The sequence below is a fragment of the Tyto alba genome, unplaced genomic scaffold (genome assembly GCF_018691265.1).
Source record: "Tyto alba isolate M040663 unplaced genomic scaffold, T.alba_DEE_v4.0 Super-Scaffold_14, whole genome shotgun sequence".
NCBI classification, from domain to species: domain Eukaryota; kingdom Metazoa; phylum Chordata; class Aves; order Strigiformes; family Tytonidae; genus Tyto; species Tyto alba.
The window spans coordinates 60002946-60024889 of record NW_024881276.1 but is presented as its reverse complement, the minus strand read 5'-3'; the positions used below and the strand labels follow the sequence as shown (position 1 = coordinate 60024889).

General features: G+C 40.7%; 1 protein-coding gene across 7 annotated transcripts in view; it reads right to left on the bottom strand.

Annotated features, from left to right (window-relative positions):
- SPAG17 (sperm associated antigen 17) overlaps positions 1-13057 on the bottom strand; it is a 120477-nt gene extending 107420 nt beyond the window's left edge. For 5 of the 7 annotated variants that reach the window (XM_042788505.1, XM_042788508.1, XM_042788509.1 and 2 more), the window contains exons 1-3: positions 12919-13057; positions 4108-4248; positions 3656-3715 (exon numbers count right to left, since the gene is read on the bottom strand). In XM_042788505.1, the coding sequence (XP_042644439.1) occupies positions 3656-3715; positions 4108-4248; positions 12919-13014 (297 nt within the window). In that variant the 5' untranslated portion in view covers positions 13015-13057. Of the gene's footprint in view, positions 1-3655; positions 3716-4107; positions 4249-11115; positions 11205-12577 lie in introns of those variants that run through there. The other 2 variants (XM_032995629.2, XM_032995630.1) reach the window with 2 other exon arrangements.
- Positions 13058-21944: the final 8887 nt, after the last annotated feature.

Sequence of the window (21944 nt, the reverse complement as noted above, 5' to 3'; positions counted from 1 at the left end):
AAAGCTGTGTCTTGCAGGGGAAGGACAGCCAAAGAAGAGAAAAAAAGTATCATTAAAGACACGGTGCAGGATTAAAAATTAATAATAATAATAAATCATCCCTTGCAGGAAACTTTCCTTTCAACTACATCAAACATGTCCACTACATTTGATGTCCAAAGCCCAGACAGTCCATTTCCCTTTTCCTTTCCAATATGAATGTGTTCTCCAACCACGTCCTCCTCCCACCCCATCTAAATGATGGGATTTGCTCCTATCACAGACTTCACTCCACTTGTGTAACGGCCTCCTCCCCTGGGTTGTGCCAATCGTTTCTACTTAAAGCATGCTTCCACTCTTCCACAGCATACTATACAGAGCCTAGCAGAAGAATTTACTCCTTCAATTCGTTTTTATATATATAAAATCCTGCCATTCCTAGGTGCTTTCCTAACTTGTATTCACCTACACATGCCCTCAGGGAATTAGTGAGGATTTCTAGAGTGCAGTGAGCACTGCTCATGCTGCCTCCCACCCTCAAAACGCAGGAGGTGCCAGCAGGGCTAGCTATCTACCCAGTGATTAACAGCTGGGAAAAACTTACTTAAAAGTGATTTATTCTGCTCCAATCTCACAGCATTCCAGTATGAGAATGGGCCATGATTTGGATTTGGCACCTGGTTTGATTATATTTTTCAGTTTGACAACTATAGGTAGGACCCTTGCTGTGAGAAACCAGAATTAATATATTAATTCTTGACAGGTAGTGGAATAAAGCTTAATATTGTTAATTGCAGTTAAGCCTTTTTGGTTACACAGGATGGCTTGTCCTGTAGATGAGACAGAGCAGTGTGGAAAGATGCTGCTGTTACGAGACTTCAGTTTTGCTGGCTCCTCAAGCACGAGGACACATTCTGAAGGCAGCGTTCTGGGATCCACATCCAAACAAAACTGCTATTGTCTCTGCCACTTGTTCTTTTTTCATCTTTCCACAAACCTCTATCTCAAGTACCTCAGCTGCATCTCTCCCTTCCATCCTTCTCTCTCATGGCCATGTCTCTTATTCAACTGTCCATTTTCAGCAATGCTATCTATCTACTTCCAGTCTTCTCACATGAAGGGGCCACATGAGGCTCCATCTTCTTTCACAATCTTCTCACCATGATACTACGCCTCAGCTCCAGCTTGTTCCCTTATGAATGTGGGACAAGATTCCTTTTCAAAATTTCCTGGGTAACACAAAGGCAACTTTCCTGACCTCGTCCCAATGAGTCCAACAAAACTGGAAAACAACTCTTACAAGGAAAAAAAAAAAAAAAAAAAAATCCTTCCATCCACACAGCCCCTGAACTCAATCTCACCAGAATTTTCAAGGTAAAAGAAAAAACACCCTCATGAACAAATCTAGTGTAGAAAATTTAGGCTCTAATAGATTTTCAAAATTCTAAGTTTGGAAAATAAGCACTATCATATTTAGTAGTGGTAAAGCACTTTAATTACACATGACATTACCAACTTTAATAGAAAGCTGACAAAACAAACAGGTACATAAACAATAAAAGATATATATCTTGCTTATAATATGCATACATTTTATTCAAACATACTGTAATTTTAGGCTCTTGGAAAAACTGTATATGATAAATTAATCTGATTCATTATGAAATCTGTTGATATTTTACAGGAAGCATAACATTTTCCCTTCTATACACACAAAAAAAAGGAATTTCCACTGCATCTTTATGAGAGACTCAGCCTAACATCATTTAATTAAGTGCTGGAATTAGCACAACATTACCAGTCAGGACTCATACTCCCATCAAATTATTTAAGAGACAGAAAAGGTGCTAGACACCTAATTCTCCTGGATTTTAAAATCTTTAAGATACATATTCATAAACCCTGCCCTGATCCTCTTCACTTTGTACACTAAAAGTGATACGAAATGCAACACAGTAAGATGATAGGAACCCTGAAGGAAGTAATTTAGAATAGACAACAGGAATTATTTTAATATGATATATAATTAGCATGCAAAATACCAAGATCAGTTTGCTAAAGTTTCTTGACCTGCAGGCACTGCAGACTATTGCACTGAAATTTATTAAAACCCCTGCATTTCAGTAGATGCAATGTGCAAGACCAATGACACAGGTAACAATGTTACTATTAATACCGTTAATAACCACATTACTATGCATGTCATCAGTCCCAAATTCACACATGTGTACACATCATACGTTCAAAGCCCATTAAACATTAGGAATCTCATTTACAGTCTCCCTAGAAATGAATATGCGCTTGAGGAAATGCCAGTGTGTGGAATCCTACCACATAAGAGAGAACTGCGTGTGGTAAAGATATAAATGCTCCTCTCAGAAGAACATTTCACAGCTCTGTTGTGCTATCCTCGTACTTGTTTATCCTCATGCAAAGAAAGCTTTGAATGTACAAACTGCACATGGACTCTAAGTGAATACTCAGGAGCAACTTTTGCTCAGAGAGGCAGGATCTTGGCGCTTGTGGCAACATGGTCAATCTTTTAATTTGCTACAGCCAGAACGGAAACTGAGTCCAAGCAAAAGGTCAGAACAGGCATTTTATATTCTCTGTTAAAGGAGGGGAGGAAAAAAATGTCTTTGAGGAGTAAAGTAAGTAGCTAATGAGACACAGCACTGACAGCCGGAATTTAATAAGTATCCACTTCACAAGGAAAATTGCTCTTAATAATTAAATACAGGTATCATACAAAGCTTCTGCTTAGAGCTAGACTTCAAAATACCTCTGTCAGTAGGACTGAAGAGGTTTTACATACAAGGTAATAGAAGGGTGAGTTTGCCTGGGAGGCTAGTCCTAAACGAAGAGGGTTAATTGCATAAAATTCACAGTCATGTCAGTGGTAAATAATTCCAAAGGGACTTGTTCAGATAGTAGTCTGGCATTACTGAAAAACAGACTGCAACTAAAAAGACCTGTTATAAAGTCCACCAAAACCTGAGACACATAAAAAGTTTATTAGTCATTGCAGAACTAAAACGCAAACAAGATCTTTTCAGAGGGACCCAAAATTCTTTATGCTCCAGGTCTGTAGGGCCATAAAACTCTACCTGACAAAATTTTAAACAATCTTCTAATTAATCACAGGATTTTATAACCTCTCACAAGCTGTAAGTAAAACATTAACAAGGTAGGAGGAAGTACTCTTTGTACTAAGCATGATTCCTAACCCCCCCGACATAGCCCACTAGATGAACCATGTTAGAATTTAACATCAAACTGTGATCATAATGGATACTAACACACAGAGATGGTGTTTCATTTATGGGACTGCATTCCCAGGTATAAGTCTCTAAATTACTGGGAGCATCTGAGAGGGAAGAGTTTAATCATTTTTCCGTAATTTGTGATACCATCAAAATATGACCACATAACATGTTCTTAACATCATAAAACTGCTATCTCTAAAAAGACATCTTCATCCTCACTTCATTAGCAGCCCAACAGAACACAGTTGGTATCACAAAAAGAAAGCAGTTTTAAGTATCTGGATGCTTGAGTGTTTTCACCAGCTACATCCAATAGATTTGCATTTACTCAGATATGCATAACACAAATCACATAGCTGTATTTACATCAGTGTAAAAGAGCACTGACTGCAATAGATGTTTTAACCTACCTCATAGTACATAGGCACATCCTTAACCTTTTTTGCCTTTTGGTTCCCAGATTCTCTGATCTGCAAGGAAATAAAACATTCTACTGTGAGAAGATTTTAAGCTTACACAAATTATTTTACTTGTTATTCCCTTTTGCAAACACTATACACACTCCAAAACCCTGAGGAATCACCTTATGGTATCCCTGTATCTTACAGAGGAAGCTTTTGTGATCAGCACCTTGAAGAGGAGTCTGTAACAAAACCTCACTATTTACAGGGAGCAGACCAGTTTATACAGTAAGATTTTCTTTTTCCATTTTTAACTCCTATAAATTGATGTAACTTTTAAAGCTTCCACAGAGTAATTCAACTGAATATGAAATTTATAGTTACGACGCACCAAAGAAGTTAGTATGTAGAAGTGAGATCTAGCCTTCCGTTTGTTATTAAAAGTTCCTTTCTTGGAATACCTGTTTGAAAATGTCTTCACGTGTTATCACGCTGAAGAGCTTCCGCTGTGGCATCTGCACAGCAAGAGACAGGGCCTTGGTGTGAATTTCATCCTCAGTTTGGGTCCCAATAACGAAAGTGATGCTAGGCTTCCAGTCATCCTGCTTTCCAAAATAAGACATTGAAGGAATAAAACTCAAGCAAACAAAAGTGCTTCTCTGCAATTTCAAGGAGTAGATGATGTAGAGATGGTTACTCCCTTTAAGACATATTAAACATCACTGTATTAATCACACTGAAATAAACTGTATACAACCCAAAGCAGCACACAGTACTTCGTCCCAATTCTTTTTGCCGTCAGGTGGCAGCATTATGCTATGGAAAACACAAATGCCTACCAACAATCTCTACAAACCTCCTTGGAGGCAAATGCTGCATTAGAGTCACACAAAGATAAAGTAACTTTTAAATGTCATTTGTGGATTTGACAGTTCGGTATGCAAACAAGAAGTGAAATTTGAATAGATGTATTATCATCATTGAATATATGTATTATTGTGATGATTTGCTGTAGAAAAAAATAAACAAAAATCAGCTCCCTCATCCCAGGAATTAGATAACACCCAAATACTATTTTCTGAAAATTGTAGCATTATTTGTATGATGTTTTATGAGGGTATATTTATGCATACCACGGTTCTTACACAGTTTCACAGAACTAATCAATGGCAATTTATATTTCACTACAATATTGACAAATGAAAAACACTAGCAGTTTTCAAATATTTGCAGTAAAATACACATATTTTTATATAAAAAAAAAAAAAAAACCAAAAACAAAACAACCAACCGAACAAACAAACAAACAAAAAAACAAACCAAAAACCTGATTTCAAGATTAAAGAAATGCAGAACAAGAAAAGACTGGAATATGTGATTTAATGATACATGTCCACAAAAGCTTCAAAATTATGCCATTGAAACAACTTCTACTGGTTACTCTTCTTTCTTATTTCTTCTGCTTTAACCTACTGTAATTCCTTTCACAAAGCAAGTGGCTCTCCAGCACATCTACATCTCACTCCAGAGTATTCACTATCAGCATTAGTGGCGCCTGAACCATAAGCAATTCCAATGCTTATGCTGTACACTCTTCAGGGATCTTCAAATGATTTTTTTTTCACTGCACATCAGCATGTATAAACTGCAAGGATATCAATAAAGCCACACAAAGGTAAAAACAGAATGACCTTCAGTAAGATCAAGGTAGTCCCAAAACACCGTCATGCTAATCAAGACCAGGCTAAGCAAAGTCACGTACCAGTCCAGTATGCATCACAGCAGGGAAATATTTTAAAGACAAATTTAAGAGAGGGTGGTAACTTTAGGATTTTGGTAAAAATATTTTCATACATGTATATTATGCACAAAGACCTTGTGGAAAAGAGGAACAAAATATGAGTTGATGGTAAAGTGAGGGAAAGGACTGTTCCAAAAAGAAGTTAGATGTAAATGTCAAAAGAAGTTTCTTTTTCCATTTTTACTGTAACCTTCTTTATTTGTTCCCTCTCTTAGCTGAAAAAGAGCCTACCTAAATATTTGCAGTGTGAATAACTGATGACTTGGAATGGGAGAAAGCAACAGTTGACGTAAGTTTCAAACTAGTAAATGCTTGCAAGGAGAGAAACAGTTTGTCGTATTCTTAAGGTAACAAAGCATATTGTCCCATGATTATGGCATGATGTGATTATACATGCATGGCCTATTTTTTTAACCAGAAAATATTCAGAGAAACTAAAAAGATGGAAAGATCACCTGGGTCACCAAGTGTAGTGTCTTCTGAAACTGCAAGTAGCCACAGAGCAGATACCAAATCCAAAAGGGTCCTTACAGTTCCACACACCATAAACTTCCTTGATGTTTTATAGCAGTACAAAATCAACCTTAAGTTTTTAAAACTACAACATGCAGGAGAGTGCAAGCATATCACTGATGCTCTAGGAGCATGCAAACACAACGGAATTTATAAGGCTGTTGTCCAGCTGACCTGGGGTAGCAGGCTCTGCTCAACAGAGAAGCAGCAGCAGCAACAGCCTGTGTGGGGACTGAACTGAGTACACTGAATTTCTTTTTCCCCTTTCTAGTTGGGGAAGAGGACAGGGGACAATACCTCCTCCTGTCTAAAGTTGCCAAGATAGCTACCAGTACACAGCAACACGAAAGAGCTAGGTATTCCAATATTACCACCAAAACACACACCCAGGAGTTGCAGTTAACCCGAATTCAAGTTAAAGTTGTCACTGTATAGCTGCTAAGAGTTGGACACAAAAATTTACCATTCTTTGAACAGAGAGACTTTAGATGTCCATACTTGTGTGCAAACGCGTAATTTTCTAGGCTTTCAGAACGAAAATGAGAATGCCCTCATGTGGCAGTATGCTGGTGTTCCCAGGGCTCACCAGCAGAGATGAAGCCTTTAGAACCACCATCCATCCACCTACGACATGAGCTAATGGAGCAACTGACACCACTATGCTGTCCGCTTCAGTGAGGACCACCAAAGGAGGGGAAGGAGGCCCAGTAAGTCCTGCAGGCAGATGCTGACAGCACAAGAGTAGCAAGACTCAGGAATGTCAGGTTCTACTCTAGATGCCAGGGGAAACACGGTCCAGCAGCACTACAGAACCTACACAGCTTCCTGCAGTTCTTTCAGACACATGAAGAAATCTCCATCAGAGAGTCCTAAATCCTCTGCCTTATGCGTTCTTTAGTTCCTCCTGAAAACATGCTGGTATCTTGGTGCCCTGAAATTAAACCTGATTAGTACTGATTAACATTATCCTGCAACAACGATGTCTGTGAAACCAGACTTCCTTATAGTCCTGTCTCTTCTTGATCTTTCCAGCCCTTGGTCACAACTGTGCCCAGCTCATTTCTCCTTCCATTTTCACTCTGCTTCCCATCTGAGTTCTGCCACTTCTCTGAATGCTTCCCACACCTGTTAATTGCTCTCCTAGCTCTTGTCCTCAGTCTCCTTGTCCAGTTAGTCCCTAGTTTCATTATCTGATCCCACTTTCAGGTTTCTCCATCCTTAGATTCCTTTTCCAAATCCTTATTTTCTGGCCCTTCTAATAGTTCCTGGGCACTTTGAGAGTTATGTTTGAGCAATGCAACTCTACTTCATGACATTTATGCATTTCTTGGAAAGGCTCTATAAGTAACTGAGAAAGAATTTTCCTCATTTCCACTGTTGTGCCCACCTTTGGAGCAGCCTGTAACAAAGCACCAAAGCAAATCAGGGTAAGTCCTGCTGGTGAAAAACTAATTTTTCAAAAAACTTAGGATTTACCCAAACACAAATATTCTCAGAAAAATGTATGTCTTTGACACCAGTGTTCCACATCCTTCCCCTTCCCTAAATTCTCCGCTTCAAAGAAGCAAGCTGCTAAAGCTTCTCCGCAGAACAGCTATAAGGATATTTAGAGCATAGACAAAACACTGACTAATATATTAAAAATAAAATACATGGAATGAGCCTCTACAAGATAACTAGTTGTGAAAATTATAACCCCACCTAAATTAGTTCCACGGAATTCTATGCAACTTGATACAAGGCCTTTTGGGTAAAAATTTAAACAGATAGCCCATACCTCCCTAGGTGCAAAATGAAGAAAAAAATATTCCTTTTGTAAAAAAGGTGCAGTATCTGGGAATTGGAGCTAGATAAATATCAGAAATAGCTACACACACTTGAACAGGGAATAATGATCCAGAATTCCCAGAGTCATTAACAGTATGTCATCTATTTCTAGACTGACCAATTGTGAAGCCCTCAAAGATCATTTTTCAGAAAAGCTGAAAATTGAGAACAGCAACTGAAGTCAATTAGGACAGCGAATGTGCAGTTTTAGTATACAGTTTAAGGTTTTTAATTGACTGTGCTCTTTTCTGACCTCAAAAATCTATTATTTTTGCAATATTGCCCTTATATTATCAATACCATAACAATATCCTTAACGTTTAAGGCACTGAAAGGACAGAGAAGAAACAGACCCTGCTTCTACAGCTCACCACCTAAAATCACAACATAAAAATGAGACGGAAAAGTAGTAAAATGTATATGGTTACTTTAAAAATATTTTCTCCCTCAATATACAACTGCTCCTCTACTTAGTTTGATTCTTTCAAATGTTATTGTAGAAGTGAGACCTGAGAAAGGATCTGAAAGAGGATAGATTAGTGACCCTAAGGCTACCTCAAATGAGGTTTCCAGCTTAAAGAACGGATAGAGAAAACCATAAAAATAACTACTGGAGAAGCATGGAAACAGTCTGGGGAGGCTGTCATTGAGAGTATAATGCGAGCACTACGTATGGCAAACAAAGACCAAAATGCAGGGAATAGAAGCCCACAGAATCAACAATGCTGATTCAAACATGAATGAAGAGAAAACGTGAAGCTGAAAATGTGTCATTGGTAACTGAATACTCTAAACAATCTGAAACAAGCTCCAGTTAAGAGGCCAGACCACTCTCACTGGAAAACATCCAGTGACAATCATCGTCACAAACGACACTGTCCCCCCACCCTGCCTTAAAACTCTTGGCCGTGTCAAGAGCTGAAATGCACCAAAGCCTCTCTTAGAAATAAACATCTATGTGGGAACCTTTTATGTCCCTCAGGTGAAGAGGCTCCAATCCTAGCAAAATCCACCTAAATCTGAAAGCTCCCTGTAAACAGCTAGCAGTTTTTCAAAATCGTTGTTTTCACAAAACACAGGTGTCTCATCTTCTCCTGATTTTGTCCTCAAACCTCCATTGTGTCCCTCTGCAATGTGATTTTTTTCCAGCTGCTAAAAACCAGTACACAGAGTCTGCAATATCTTATTTGTTAAAGTAGTATTGGAATAACATAGGTATGTTAAAAAAAATCTCTAACTTCAATTCACATTGAAGAAAATGCAGATGTAACGCACAAGATTTTGTTTTCTTTTTAAACCTATCTTGTTTTCTCTGCTTCATTTCCTAGACACAAAAGGACAGCTGTTCTAGAGAAGTCATTTGAACAAGTCAGGTATATCGTTTATTTTTGCAGTACCAGTTCCTAGATCTCTCTGGCCAGGAAAAGCACCAAGCAGCCTTCTCACACAGAGACCCACCACCCCCTCCATTTCCAGGCAATCTCAGTATCTGTCATTTTGCATCATCAGTTATTCTTGTGGCATTTAATGGGGGGTTTATGCTGGGCTCTTTTGTGGTTTGTTTGGGTTTTTTTTTTTTTTCTTCTCTTTTTTCTTAGGGCCACTAGAACTAGTAGGTCCATTTCATTGCAGCACAATTTCAAATTTAACTGTACTGGCTGAAGATAAACATTTGAAAACTTAAACTCCAAATATTTGAGGAACAAACTGCAATAATTCTTTAATCTCCTGATTTTTAAGTAAAGCCTCAGAAATAATGACATTTATTAGCGATTTATGAACACTTAAAGCGATATTACCTCTAGTACTCTTTGCTTTCAACAATGAGGGACCTTGTAATCAGTAAATGGAGCTGGCATTACCGGGAAAGGTTGCCCATCAGCTACTTTGTAGCCCTAACACAGTGACTGTATATGGCATCGCCCATTTTCATTACCTGCCGACTAACACACGCCCATATTACTAATGGATTCTGATTTTAAGAGCCTGAGCTTTTGCTGTATAACCTGGGCAGGTTAGAGAGTGTCAGAGCTCAACTGAATGTTAATTCCTCTCCAAAGGAGTAGCAGTATGAATAGTAATCACAAGTGGAGCCATCCTATTCAGAACGTTTTTAATGGTTTTACAAGGTTTCATTTCAGTTCAATTTTCAGGCCCTAAAATTCCAGTAAAATGAGAGAAACCACACAGATAGCACGTTTGAGCAGAACGTGGCTTCCAGTTGCTATGCTTAGTTATACTATCCAATAAGAACATATAATGTATAACAGTTATTTCAACTAAGGGCTGTATTTGCCCAGGATTCACCTTTCACTTAGCAAATATCACCCTTTAACCACTTAAAGCATGCCAAATTTAAAAATAAGAATCTTAATTTATATTTTGTAATTTAATTCTGCAGTGATTGCAATCAAGATATCCTGATAAATATCTGAAGGCTAATACAACTTGCAGCTCCATGTTCTTCTGGGTAGCACATTAGAAACAAAAAAGATGTATATAAAATGTGAGGCTCTGCAAAATCCATATTTCCTCTGTACATGTTTTTAAGCTGTCTGTTTGCCAGTTTTCACAGTGCATTTAGTAAAAGCAATTATTTGGTTAGTAAATACCATTTAAAACATTTTAATTAGCATACCCGTCCATAAAAATCTTAACGCCACTGGAAAAATGACTCCTTTTCATAGATCAGGCTAATAAAATATTATAAGTCATAAACACGCATTAAAATGTGAAATTTCATTGCTCAGTCTATCTGGTACAATTTAAAACCAGTTCTAGTAAATTCCATTTGACCCCACTAAAGTGAAAGAATATTCTCCAAACTGATACAAGTAAAAACTTTAAGAATTCTTTATACATGAATTAAAAGGAGGGAAATTTATCTAACTGATAGGAGTTCCTGTCATCTCCCAAATACTTTCAGATTCTTATGGTATATCACATACAATATTAAGGAGGGGTCAGAGGTAATTTTGTGCAGTGTCTGGTGACACCTACAATTAAAGTTGCTCAACACTTTTTTATAGGCTGCTTTCAGTTCCTGACTTTTATATATTTGAGTTTAAATCTTGTATGCTACAAAATTATTGGGGGGGGGGGGGAGGGGGAGAGGGGAGGGGGAGAGGGAAGATACAGTGTGGTTAGACTATTTGCAGAATAAGATTTTTAAAAATCAAGTTTATCCTTTAATAAAAACCCCTATGTGATTAATTAAGATATCAGATCCCCTCTGTGTTGAAGGAAGGAACTAAATTTGGCAGCACAGTCATACTTGGGTCAAAGATGTGCTTTCACAGACACGTTTATTTACATTAAGTATACCCACATTTGGCCATACTTGATGAATCTTGATTCACACGTGCTCAGAAGAGATTTGTTGGCATTTGACAGTTTTGCACCGAGTATGCTTCCGCCCATGACTATAAGAGCCGAATAAGAATTTTCCTGCAATAAGAAATTTCAGAGGCTGCCCAACATCACAGAAGCCCGAGTTCAAGCCGACCACAGCAGGGAGACAGTTTTTCCCATGTTCCTAAGGCTCTGCCTGCTAACAGCAAGACAGAGGAAGCAGAATTAACTTAACTGGATCAGAAAACAGTTGGACAATAACAGAATGAAGGAACCAAGGAATCTTAATTCCAACCCCATGAGTATGGGCATTTTGACCATCTTTAATTAGGAGATCGCACATTTTTTCCTACAGAATTCTTGCTCCATTCAGTGAACATATTCAACGCTTCTTTCCATCTGCCTCAATGTGTGGCCCTGAATAATCCTAATTCTGGCATTTCCTAAATTTTGAGAACTTTATTTCCTACCTTTTACAATACTTCAATATAATGGTTTGCATTTAACAAATGTAATAAATTACACATGGAAGCAGCAGAGTAAACAAAGCACGTTGTTCAGTGAATTCACTGGACAATATCCACAACCACAATAAACACCACCATAAAAAAAAAAAAAAAAAATCACTAATTGGCACCTTGCTAGTAAGCGTGGGAGAGAAAGGTCAGGAACAACCTAAATGATGGAAGATTGAGCCTTCAGCCCCCCATTCTCATGCTTCAGGGAGGTTCTCCTACAGTAGGGGCAAGATTCACAAGCAAGAAAGGGTTCAAGGACCTTTGAACTCTACTGGAAAATCTACATTCTAGGTAAAAATGGGAAACAACAGCCTTAGCTGAGTAGCTTACTTCAAAAAGTGATTTTGTTTGGCTAAACTTGTACTATATGGTTACTACCAAACAGAAGTAAAAGCAAGTATTTAAGAGATTTTTGGACATCTGGCATTCTCAGGAAAACTGATCAGTTAGCTTAAAAGTCTCCTCCTGAATTCAGAAATCCTCATACTTAACCAGAACTACTGGCATGTTATAAAAAAAACAAACCCATAGCAAGAAGAAAAAAACACCCTCGTTTTTTTAACAGGGCACAAGAGGAACCCACCAAACAAGGAAGCCACGGAAGTAATTTGTCTCACTTGCAGAAGCAGCGCTAGATAAACACATGCTAGATAAATATTATTGTTTGCTAAACTACTACCCTATTTTGAAACCAAATTCTGACTTGTAAGTCAAGATTTATTAGAATTACATTGCTTACACAGAACCTGGAAACCTAAATATGCCTTTAGAACCTCACATACTCTGAAAGAAAAAAAAAAAAAAAAAAAAAAAAAAAGAAAAGAAAAAAAAGAAAAAGAAAGTGCCTTTTAGCTGCACACACTCAAGCAGGAAAATTACAGCCTCACATTTTCAACGCTACAGTTAATGCTGTGTCAGCACCTCCATCAAACCTCGTTGTTCAGCAGTTTGTAAAAAGTTCACTCCAAGCCGAAATTTGGCAACCAGAGTCCCAGAAAGGAAAGCGCCGAGGAGAAAAAGCGAGAAAACTGCTGGGTGGCAGGGGGCAAGGGGGCTGGGGGCAGCTCCGCCGCCCCTCGGGACGATGCACAGCCCTCCCCGGGGCGAACGTGGGGACCCCGCGGCGCCCCCCCGCAGCGACAAACAGGCCAGAGGGGCGGTGAGGGGCGGTGAGGGCCGCCTCGGGCCCGGGCCCCCCCCCACCTTCAGGGCCCCATGCCGCCCCGGCCGCGGCCCCTGCGCTGCCCCTCGGCTGCCTTCACCTCCTCGAGGGGGGCGGCCACCAGCGCGGCCTCCCAGCTCTTGACGGCGGCCCCCGCCGAGGCGACCCCGCCGGTCTTGGCCCGCTTGGGGCCCATGGCGGTGCGGGCAGGCCCCGCGCGTCGCCGTGGCGACCGGCTTCCCGCGGGCCGACGCTTTCCGGCCGGGCCCCTCCCGCCAACGCGGGGCGGGGAGCGGGGGTTCCGTGCCCAGCCCGGGGAGCTTTTCCGGGCTTGGCGGGGCCGGGTGTGCGGCGGGTGCCCGGGGGGGAAGGCGGAGCGGAGCGGCGAGGCGGGGGAGCGCACAGGTGTGGGCAGCCGGGCCCCCGCCCGGGCCCGAACCGCCCGCCAACCCCCACCGTACGTAACGGCACTGGGAGCAGAAGGGGAGAGGGAGGCACGGTTGGGAGAGAGCAGGAGAGCTGCCAAGATAAAGAATTCATTACAGAGGAGTCACGTCGTGATCTCCCACTGGAGACGAGTGAAATATTCTGTGTGCTTTCACATTTGGTGAAAATATCCCAAACCACATGCTGCCCTTCCCCCGCCCCCTTATCCAGAGCAGGGTTGCTCAGAGCCTTCAAATCTTTATTTTAATTTCATCGGAGCCTTAAAGCCTGGCTGTGCAGCGCATCACTGATTTGGTCAGAATTTCCTTCTGGGATGATACTGACCGAGTGTATGTGCTGGATAAAACACCTTTCATTAGACGGTTTTAGTGGAGAAATAGGAGTTTAGGTTCGTAGGGGACATAACAGACAAGTCTCGTATCGTCTTAGTTTGCAGAAGGGTGTCTTCCCCGAGTTTGCAGACAGTGATGTAGTTTATAACATGGGAAAGCAGCACAGTAGATTTGCCAACACCCATAAACATTTTCCCCCACCCTGTTTCTTGGCTGGTGTCCATTTTTTTCTTTTTGAGGTTTTCTTTTGTTGTCCAGAAAAAAAAAAAAAAAAATCAGTCTTCGATTGTTCACAGAAACCGGCAGTGTGACATTCCCACCATACACTTGCTTTTCACTGAAGTCTTGGATCTGCAGCCTGTGCCTGCTGAGGTGCACTGGGAGAGTAAGGAAAGGAGGAACCGGGCAGGATCACCAGTCAATGCAGCAGAACAGGACAGAGGTGTGGGGCTGAATGCACAAATAATGGTGCAAAATACCCTTCTTATGAACCACCCTTCTGATTTTTCATGGCTCAGTTTTCAGAGCTGGATATAAGCTTCAGGATGACCAACAGGAGAGGGTTGTGCACCCAGATCCTGATGGTGTGACTGAAAATATGCACTACCAAGATGTCTGCGGGAGATGAAAACTGCTTAATCATGCCTACACCTGGATCTATATGCTAAGGTTCGCTAGGAAGACTAAAAAACAGTGATACTGATGTCAGCCTAGAAACAGCTCCAAGAACATAAACAATAGCTGTGACAACCACGAACTGGCCTGTCTATATCTATTGTGTGTTTGCTTGGATGCATAAGGATTATTTGAAGGAAATTGTTTCATTCTTCTGCTTAGCACCTAACGCATCTAGATAACTTGTTGGATGCTGTAGCAGATAGCGAGTCAAGCTGAAGTAGGACAGCCAGTCACCAGGAGCTTATACCACTGCATTTAAAATTACCTCCACCACTTTCCTGAACAAAAGAGAGAAAGAAATTATATTTATTCCCTATTACAAAGGGCTTTAGTGCATAGTCCTAAAGTTGATTCTCCAGTAGTGAAGTAAGCTAAAGATGTCTCCTGTTTGGCTGCTTGTCCCTGTCCATTCAATTGTGCTGCCAAAGATGCTTCCAGGCCAAGCTGCAAACCAGATCACTGAAACCCTCTTGGTTAAATCCTCCAACAGACAAAAGAGACAAAAAGTATTGGGAAACTACAACCTTTGTTTCCTCCAAATGGTCTGGACTGCAAAACACTCAGTTTTCACAGAGCCGTCTGAAAAACTTCAGCTTCCTTCTAATAACTAAAAGATGAAGTTGCTGCAATCTTAATACTTGTATTAGCAAAATGGAATGTAATTCAACTATACTGATAGGCCTCAGATGACAGGAATAGACAAGTTGAGGATCCAGAGAAGCAATATACAGTTTGGGGTACCTCCTGCACAAAAAAGGAAGGTGCAGATACAGACCTGGTATTTCTGTGTAACAAAATTTGGCCTACCACTAGTGGAAGAGTTAATGGGCCTATTTGTGATGACTTGCTGGATGACAAGAATATTTATTGTGAGATTTTTCAGGGAGAGTGACAAACTAAAAATCATAAAGTCAGCCTTTTATTTTCTGGCTTATTAAAAAACATAATTTGTGAATACATGAGCGGAGTAACCAAAGCCATGAATTTACAATACACTTGCAATTCTGAAAAATACTCTGTGTAAATAAAAGATAGCTTGCCTTTCCTGGCAGAGGGGTTAACAAGCCTGTGTATTCTGAATTTACACAACAGGGTAAGAAAGCATGCATGGTTAATACAGCCGAGTAGCTAGACACAATAATATGTTCCTGTGCCCACACTTTTAATAATAATATAGAAGGAGTATTTAAAAGTTAGATATACGCTTTACGTCCTTCAGGAAGAAGAAACGTTGATTGCCTTTTATTTTTGGGTGACTTAAAGAACATTTTCACTTGTTCTCGAGTAAAGTTAGGGGAGCGGAAAGGCATTACTAGTTGTAGAAGTCATGTCTTCTCTACTTAATATTTCCTGAAAGACTACAGTTGGCTAAAGAACTAGTAAAGGTTTTGCATCTTAAAAAATTACAGCCTGATTGACTGAGAGGGGAATTAATTTTAATCATGCTTGCTTTTTTTTTTTTTTTTTTTTAAGTGCTTATTTTAAACACTTGACAAATATTTGGAAAAAATGAAAATGATCTTTTCAGTAAGAGGCATCGACTTTTCACCTTTGGTTGAGAAATGAGCAGAGTCCTGTTTACTTGAGTTCTTAAGAACACACTTAATTGCTTTATATTGCTTTCATAAGATTTAAATGTTTCTTAAATGGGGAGGCTTCCTGAATTCTGGCTTCAGAAAGCTGTTTCCGTTTTAGAAAACTTTCCAGAAGTTTGTCTAGAACAGCTAACACGGCCTTCAGCAGAGCTAAGGAAAACAATCCTTCCTGTTCCTTATATTTCCAAAAGAAGAAAGGTATTTAAAAAAAGAAAAAGTGTACTTTTTCTTTTTTTTTTTTTTTTTTTTTTTAAAAAAGAGAACTCTGTTCAGTCCTTTCTCCCCTCAAATATTAAGAAGGGGAAGAACATAAAATTCATTTTGCTATCCTTTACAGTTTCACAGCACTGCAGCATCTGGGCTAGGAACAGCTTTTGCTTGAAGTTTGCAACCCCCAGGACAGAACTGTCTCACAAGTTACACAGATTTGGCAGCTATGGCGTGTGTTTCCACAGCCTCCCTGCACTTTCACATATCAAGTTGGATGTAGGAGGTCTTTGCCTACAGTTGCTGCTCTGGCCACCAAATGATTCCTTATAATTTATTTCTTGGTCTCTAAATTAGTTTATATAATTTGCATAAAGCTTCCCACATGGACTGCATTGGCCTTGTGGATGTGGACCAAATATCTGTCTTGGCTTTAGGATCTAGAAAGCTTATTTGTACATCAGTAAATTATAAGTGCAGTTTAGCTAGCAACATGCCCTGAAAGGAATGGAGGTTGAGCTGAATGTAAATATATTCATGTACTCCCCTTCCAAATGTGGCATGGTGCACTTGTAATATTTCTAGCAACAAAGGACAGTAATTTCTTAATTATTCTAACCATAATGATGAAACTTAATTATTCTAAGCATAATGAAACAACAAGATAAGCTCTCCTCCTCAGATTGTAACAGGCCTTCCTAATACGATAAGTGTTGCTAAATGCTCACTGAACTGTGAGAACATGCAGGGATGGTTAGAAAGAAAGGGAACTGCTGAATTTTAAAGACAATACAATTCAATCAAGTCCATCCACCGCATGGCAAGGCCTGCCCTCTGATGCTGAGCCACTACATACACAAATCATTAGACTTAACCCATTTAAGCCTGTCCATCTAACAACGTGGCCAAAATCAAAGCAAGTTGCAGATATTCCCTTCTCTCGCTGGTCTAGTATTTAGTATTGGCCTGGCCAGTCATTGTTTTTTCTTCAGTCAAATATTTCCTGTCAAGCTGAATTACAAGTGTATGTAGCCTCTGTTGTTTATCACAAGTGTAATGCACAGAACAGATCAAACTTCCTTTATACATACAAATAAGTTTACATTTAAGAGTCTCCACCAACTCTGCTTTACTGGCAAAAAAAAAAAAAAAAACAACTTACAAGGCCCTGCATTTAATTTTGGAAAAGATGCTTTCGTGGTCTGCTCTCTCCCACGTGCATGCATGTGCGAGGAGAATGCTTTTTCCTCTCTATGGCCAATAGCATAAGGATTCCTGGCAAAGCTCAAAATGAAATCCATTATCATCTGTCAGTAAAATGAGTTCCAAACTCCAGCTGGATGCTGTGCAACAGTCTCTTTAAAGAAAGACTCCCTCTGCATTTGGTATTGTAGTTCCACTGTCTCTAGGTAACTGAATTTTGGAAGCAGTTCAGTGCTGCCAGTCAGCAAAAATGTCCAATTTCAGATACCTCAGGCTTTATTCCTACCCCTTTCCAAAACAGATCACAAGGTTTTATTCTTCCCCCTAAAGAAATAAATCCAAAGAAAACATCTTCCCACCCTTCCAGAAAGCCAAGCTCCCCACCTCCACCCCACTCTCCTGCCCTTTCAAATCCTGTATCATTGCCTGCTTGCCTCTGGCACAGAAGTAGTTTCCCTAAGGTTAGAAGGTCCTCCTCCGTGGAGATCTGCTTTTGTGGCACTCCTCACTCCTACCACCGTCAAGAAAGGGAGTCTTACACAGTAGTGCTGAGCACTAACCACTAACATTTCTCAACAGCCAAACAAAACAAAGTCTAAATAAGTGGAATATGAGACATTATACCCTTACTGGTGCAAAATTAAAAATGTTTCTAATCCATTAAAAACAAACATTAGTACCATGGAGGGTAAACAGACCTGAGATGTATGCCAGAGTTTGCACTGAAAATATTGATAATAAGTGCTGGTAAGACATGGTGTGGTTGTTTATTTTTTAAAAGAGAAGAGATTATTCATAAAAATACAGGCAATCAGAACTGGAATTGGAGTAACTAAATGGCTAGAACCATAATTCTTTGTATCCTAACTCCGTGAACTCATATTTGGATGGTTTTCAACTGAATTTTCTGAAGATAGTGTCTAATTGAAGGGTAACTAAATTGCAACAATGTATATTGTTCTGAAACTGTTGCTTCAAATTTAAGTCCCCCTTCCTTTCTTTCCAACCTATTTCCCTGAGCATATACACTCCCAGTACATCTAGTTCAATGTGTAGGTTTTGGAAAGAAGTACATGGAGTAAAGACTATTTCCTTCCCCATTTTGGCACCTGTCTCTTTTGATCATGCTTGTGCCTAAAATCTGCTTTATAGTCCCAGGACTGTATCCCAAAACACCATCATGTCTTAACTTATCATCCATTAAATCCTTTACTCTTCCATAAACCTGAAGGCTAACTACTGTCTGCTTACCTCGGACCAGAACAGCATCCTGCACTTCTCTCTTTCCCACCTGCATCATTCCTACTTCATAACTTTGCCTTATTCTGCATCTCCAAAATTCAAGCTGGACCCCAATGCCCTGAAGTACTTCCCCCTGGCCAGCACGTACCCCTGCTTGTATCAGCAGTGTGGCACCGTGAAGACTCAGAGCCAGGATCTCCCAGCAGCATGATAATTCAAAGAACATGGGAAGGCTGGGTACTGCAGTAGCTAGTGAGTTGGGTTCACAACCTAAAATTTGGCCAGTGTGCTGGGTTTCTGTAGTGCGGTTTTTGGTAGCCGACGAGGGGGCTTCAACAGTGGTCCCCTGTGAGAAGCTTCTAGAAAGCTCCCCCAGCTCCAAATCGGACCCATCTCTGGCCAGGGCCGAGCCAATCAGCGACGGTGGCTGTGCTTCTGCGATAACGTATTTAAGAAGGAGAACCTGGGAGGGGGTGTTACGAGAAGGATGAACACGGAGGTCAGTGGAAGGAAGGAGGAGGGAGTGGGAGGTGCACTGGAGCAGAGACCCCTGTATCCCGTGGTGAGGACGGCAGGATTGCATCCTCTGCTGCACATGGAGGTCACCAGTGGAGCAGAGGCCGACCTGAAGCCTGTGGGTGGGACTGACGTGCGGAAAACAGACTCCACAATCTGGTAGATTGTAAAGTAGGTATGTTTATTCAGCGCTGGGCACACAGGGGATAACTCCTCCGAATGTGTGTGCTACCATGTGGCACCGTTGCCTTAGATTTATAGAGCAAATGATTACATATTCATAATATTTCGCAATACGCCTATACATATGCATCACCTATCCCCGCTTCGTATTAAAATTAGCATTTCCATGATCTCCTCCCAGTTGAGTCTGCGCAGTGAGTTCCTTTGGTCCTGGGCAGGGGTCGTGAAGGACTGGGCGGTGGTCGTGGGAGGAAGTATCTCCTCTTCCTCAGTGCTGAACTTTTCACCCCGAATTCCTGCGCAGTCTCTGTCACCCCCTGGACCCGCAGAGCAGGTTTGTGCCGGTTGTGGGGTAATCTTCACTTTCTCAGGGGTGGAGGAGGCTTTTTACTTAAACAGGAGATAGTGGTCGAGCAACACAAACATCTTCACTTACTCAAGGGTGGAGGAGGTTTTTTACTTAAACAGGAGATAGTGGTCGAGCAACACAAACACCTCTGTACAAGCTAGGCAAACTCTTATCTCGACTATTTCCCTCCTCATCCCCTTCTTGCTATTCCCACATTAACCCTTACATCCCCTGTTCCTATCTAGGCCCTGTATCAGGTCCACACCAGAACTGGTGTTGGCACCTAGAAGAAGCCAGGACTCTGAAGGGAGAAGCAGCCCCCGCTGTTGTGGTTGGGTGCTGGGAGGACTGCGACACGCAGGGGTGACCCGCGCCGGAGCAGCGTGGGAGTGGCTGCATCCCATGGAGAGGACTCACACTGGAGAAGGTTTGTGGAGGGTTATCTCCAATGAAAGGGGATGCATGTGGAGTAGGGGAGGAATGTGCAGCATTCACCCCACCTCCCCAGAAGGAAGGAGCGGTGATCTAATTGTAACCCCCATTCCCTACACAGCTGTGGGAGGAGGTAGAGACATCGGGAGCTGAGCCAGAATGGAAGGGAGAGGTGGAGGGAGGTGTTTTTGGATGTGGTGGCACTTCTCACTGTCCCATCCTGACTGTGAAGTGTTGCCTTTGTTAGCATTTGAATCAAAGGGATGGTTCTTTTTCTTCCCCTAAGGAGTCTTTTGCTTGTGAGTGTAATGGGTGAGCCACCCCTTCCTGTTCATAGCTGGATTCCTGAGCCACTCTGCTTCAATTTCTCCTTCCCATTTCTGACTGGCTGCATGGTGCTCAGTTGCTCTCCGGGCTCAAACCACACAGCCAGCTATCCTATAGAAACTCCTACAGATAATTTGGGAATTTACCTATTCCTGAGGGCATCAGGATCTAGCGCTGAACCTCTATAGTTCCCCCTGCAAGTGCTGTAGCCCCAGCTATTATTAGGAAAAGCACAGTGAGAACTAGATGATGGGGATGAGCAAGCTATGAGCAGTGTCTGCCTGCCAGGGTCTCATCTTGCACCCTCCTACTGAGATAAGTGAGGAATGGAAGGTATTATGAAATGTGACTTACCTTTGTGGGATTATCTGTAATAGAGTATTCTTCAGTTTCTTTGGATGGACACTGCAGTTATGCAAAGTAACCATACAAAAAAAGACAGTTTTCTGCCCCCAAAGTTTGCATATGTATCCTGTGTGCAAGACTTTAGTGAGTCTTAACAATATGGGAAGTTGAAAGAATTGGTGCTGTCTTTATTTCTGCAAATGGCAGGAAATCCAAGGCTCTATTAGATCCTCTGCATTTTGTAAATTACCTATTTGAAGGAAAGTAGTTTAATTTAAAATTATCAGAAGACTAATTATTTAAAGAGCAAATCAAATAATTTTAATAAAGGTAAACAATCTGATAGGTTCTCTATCGAATACTAACACATGCTTTAATGTAAAAGCTCCACTTACTACTGACAGGTGATGTATAATAAATAGGATTTTCAAAGAAGAATGGGTGACACCTTATCACCAGCATAGTACAGCTTCTGCCATGAGCAGCCATTCATATGGATTCAGTAATCTTTAAGCAAATAAAATGCAGCAAGGGTTTACATTATATCATTACAGAGATCATGTTTAAAAGGATTTCTAATTAGCACTTCTCTTAGTTAACGAACTGTGTTAGCACTAATTCCCAGCAGCCAAATTCCTTAACTCACATTAATGGCAGTCAGAATGAAAAATCGGGCTTTTTTCAATCTCCGTTACTCCAGACAAAGCAAAATATTTACTGTGGCAGAGCTGCAAAATACTGAGGGCCAGAAAAGGTACACTAGTTAGCTAAAATCTGGCCATGCTCCCAAAGTATGGACCTACCTGTGGCAGTGTTTTCAGATCAAGTTGTCCTTGATGCTTGTTTTGTATTTAGTGATTTATAAGAGAGGTACTAGTCAGCATTTGAAAATAATGTGGAGAGATTTGAGATGAACAGCTGAGCTCAGCAGTTCAGCCCACTGGCTCTGGGGTCTAAAACCTAATACTCTTCTGCGCAGATATATTCTGAGTATGCAAACATTAGAAAGTCATTGTGACTGTCTGTCATCAGGTACAACAAAGTAAGACTGTGAACAAAATTAAAGAAAGCAGAAATTCTGAGCTTTCTTTAAAGTATACGCTAAATGCCAGCAGAAAGCTTTTTTTGGTGAACTCGTCTTCTTCCATTTGCCTTGAATGATCTTTGCTTTTCTTCATCATTCCACAAAATCCTATGATGACTAAGCAATAACAATTTAAAGAAAGCACTGATGAATTAGTTATTTTTACTGCAAACTCCCAACAGTAAA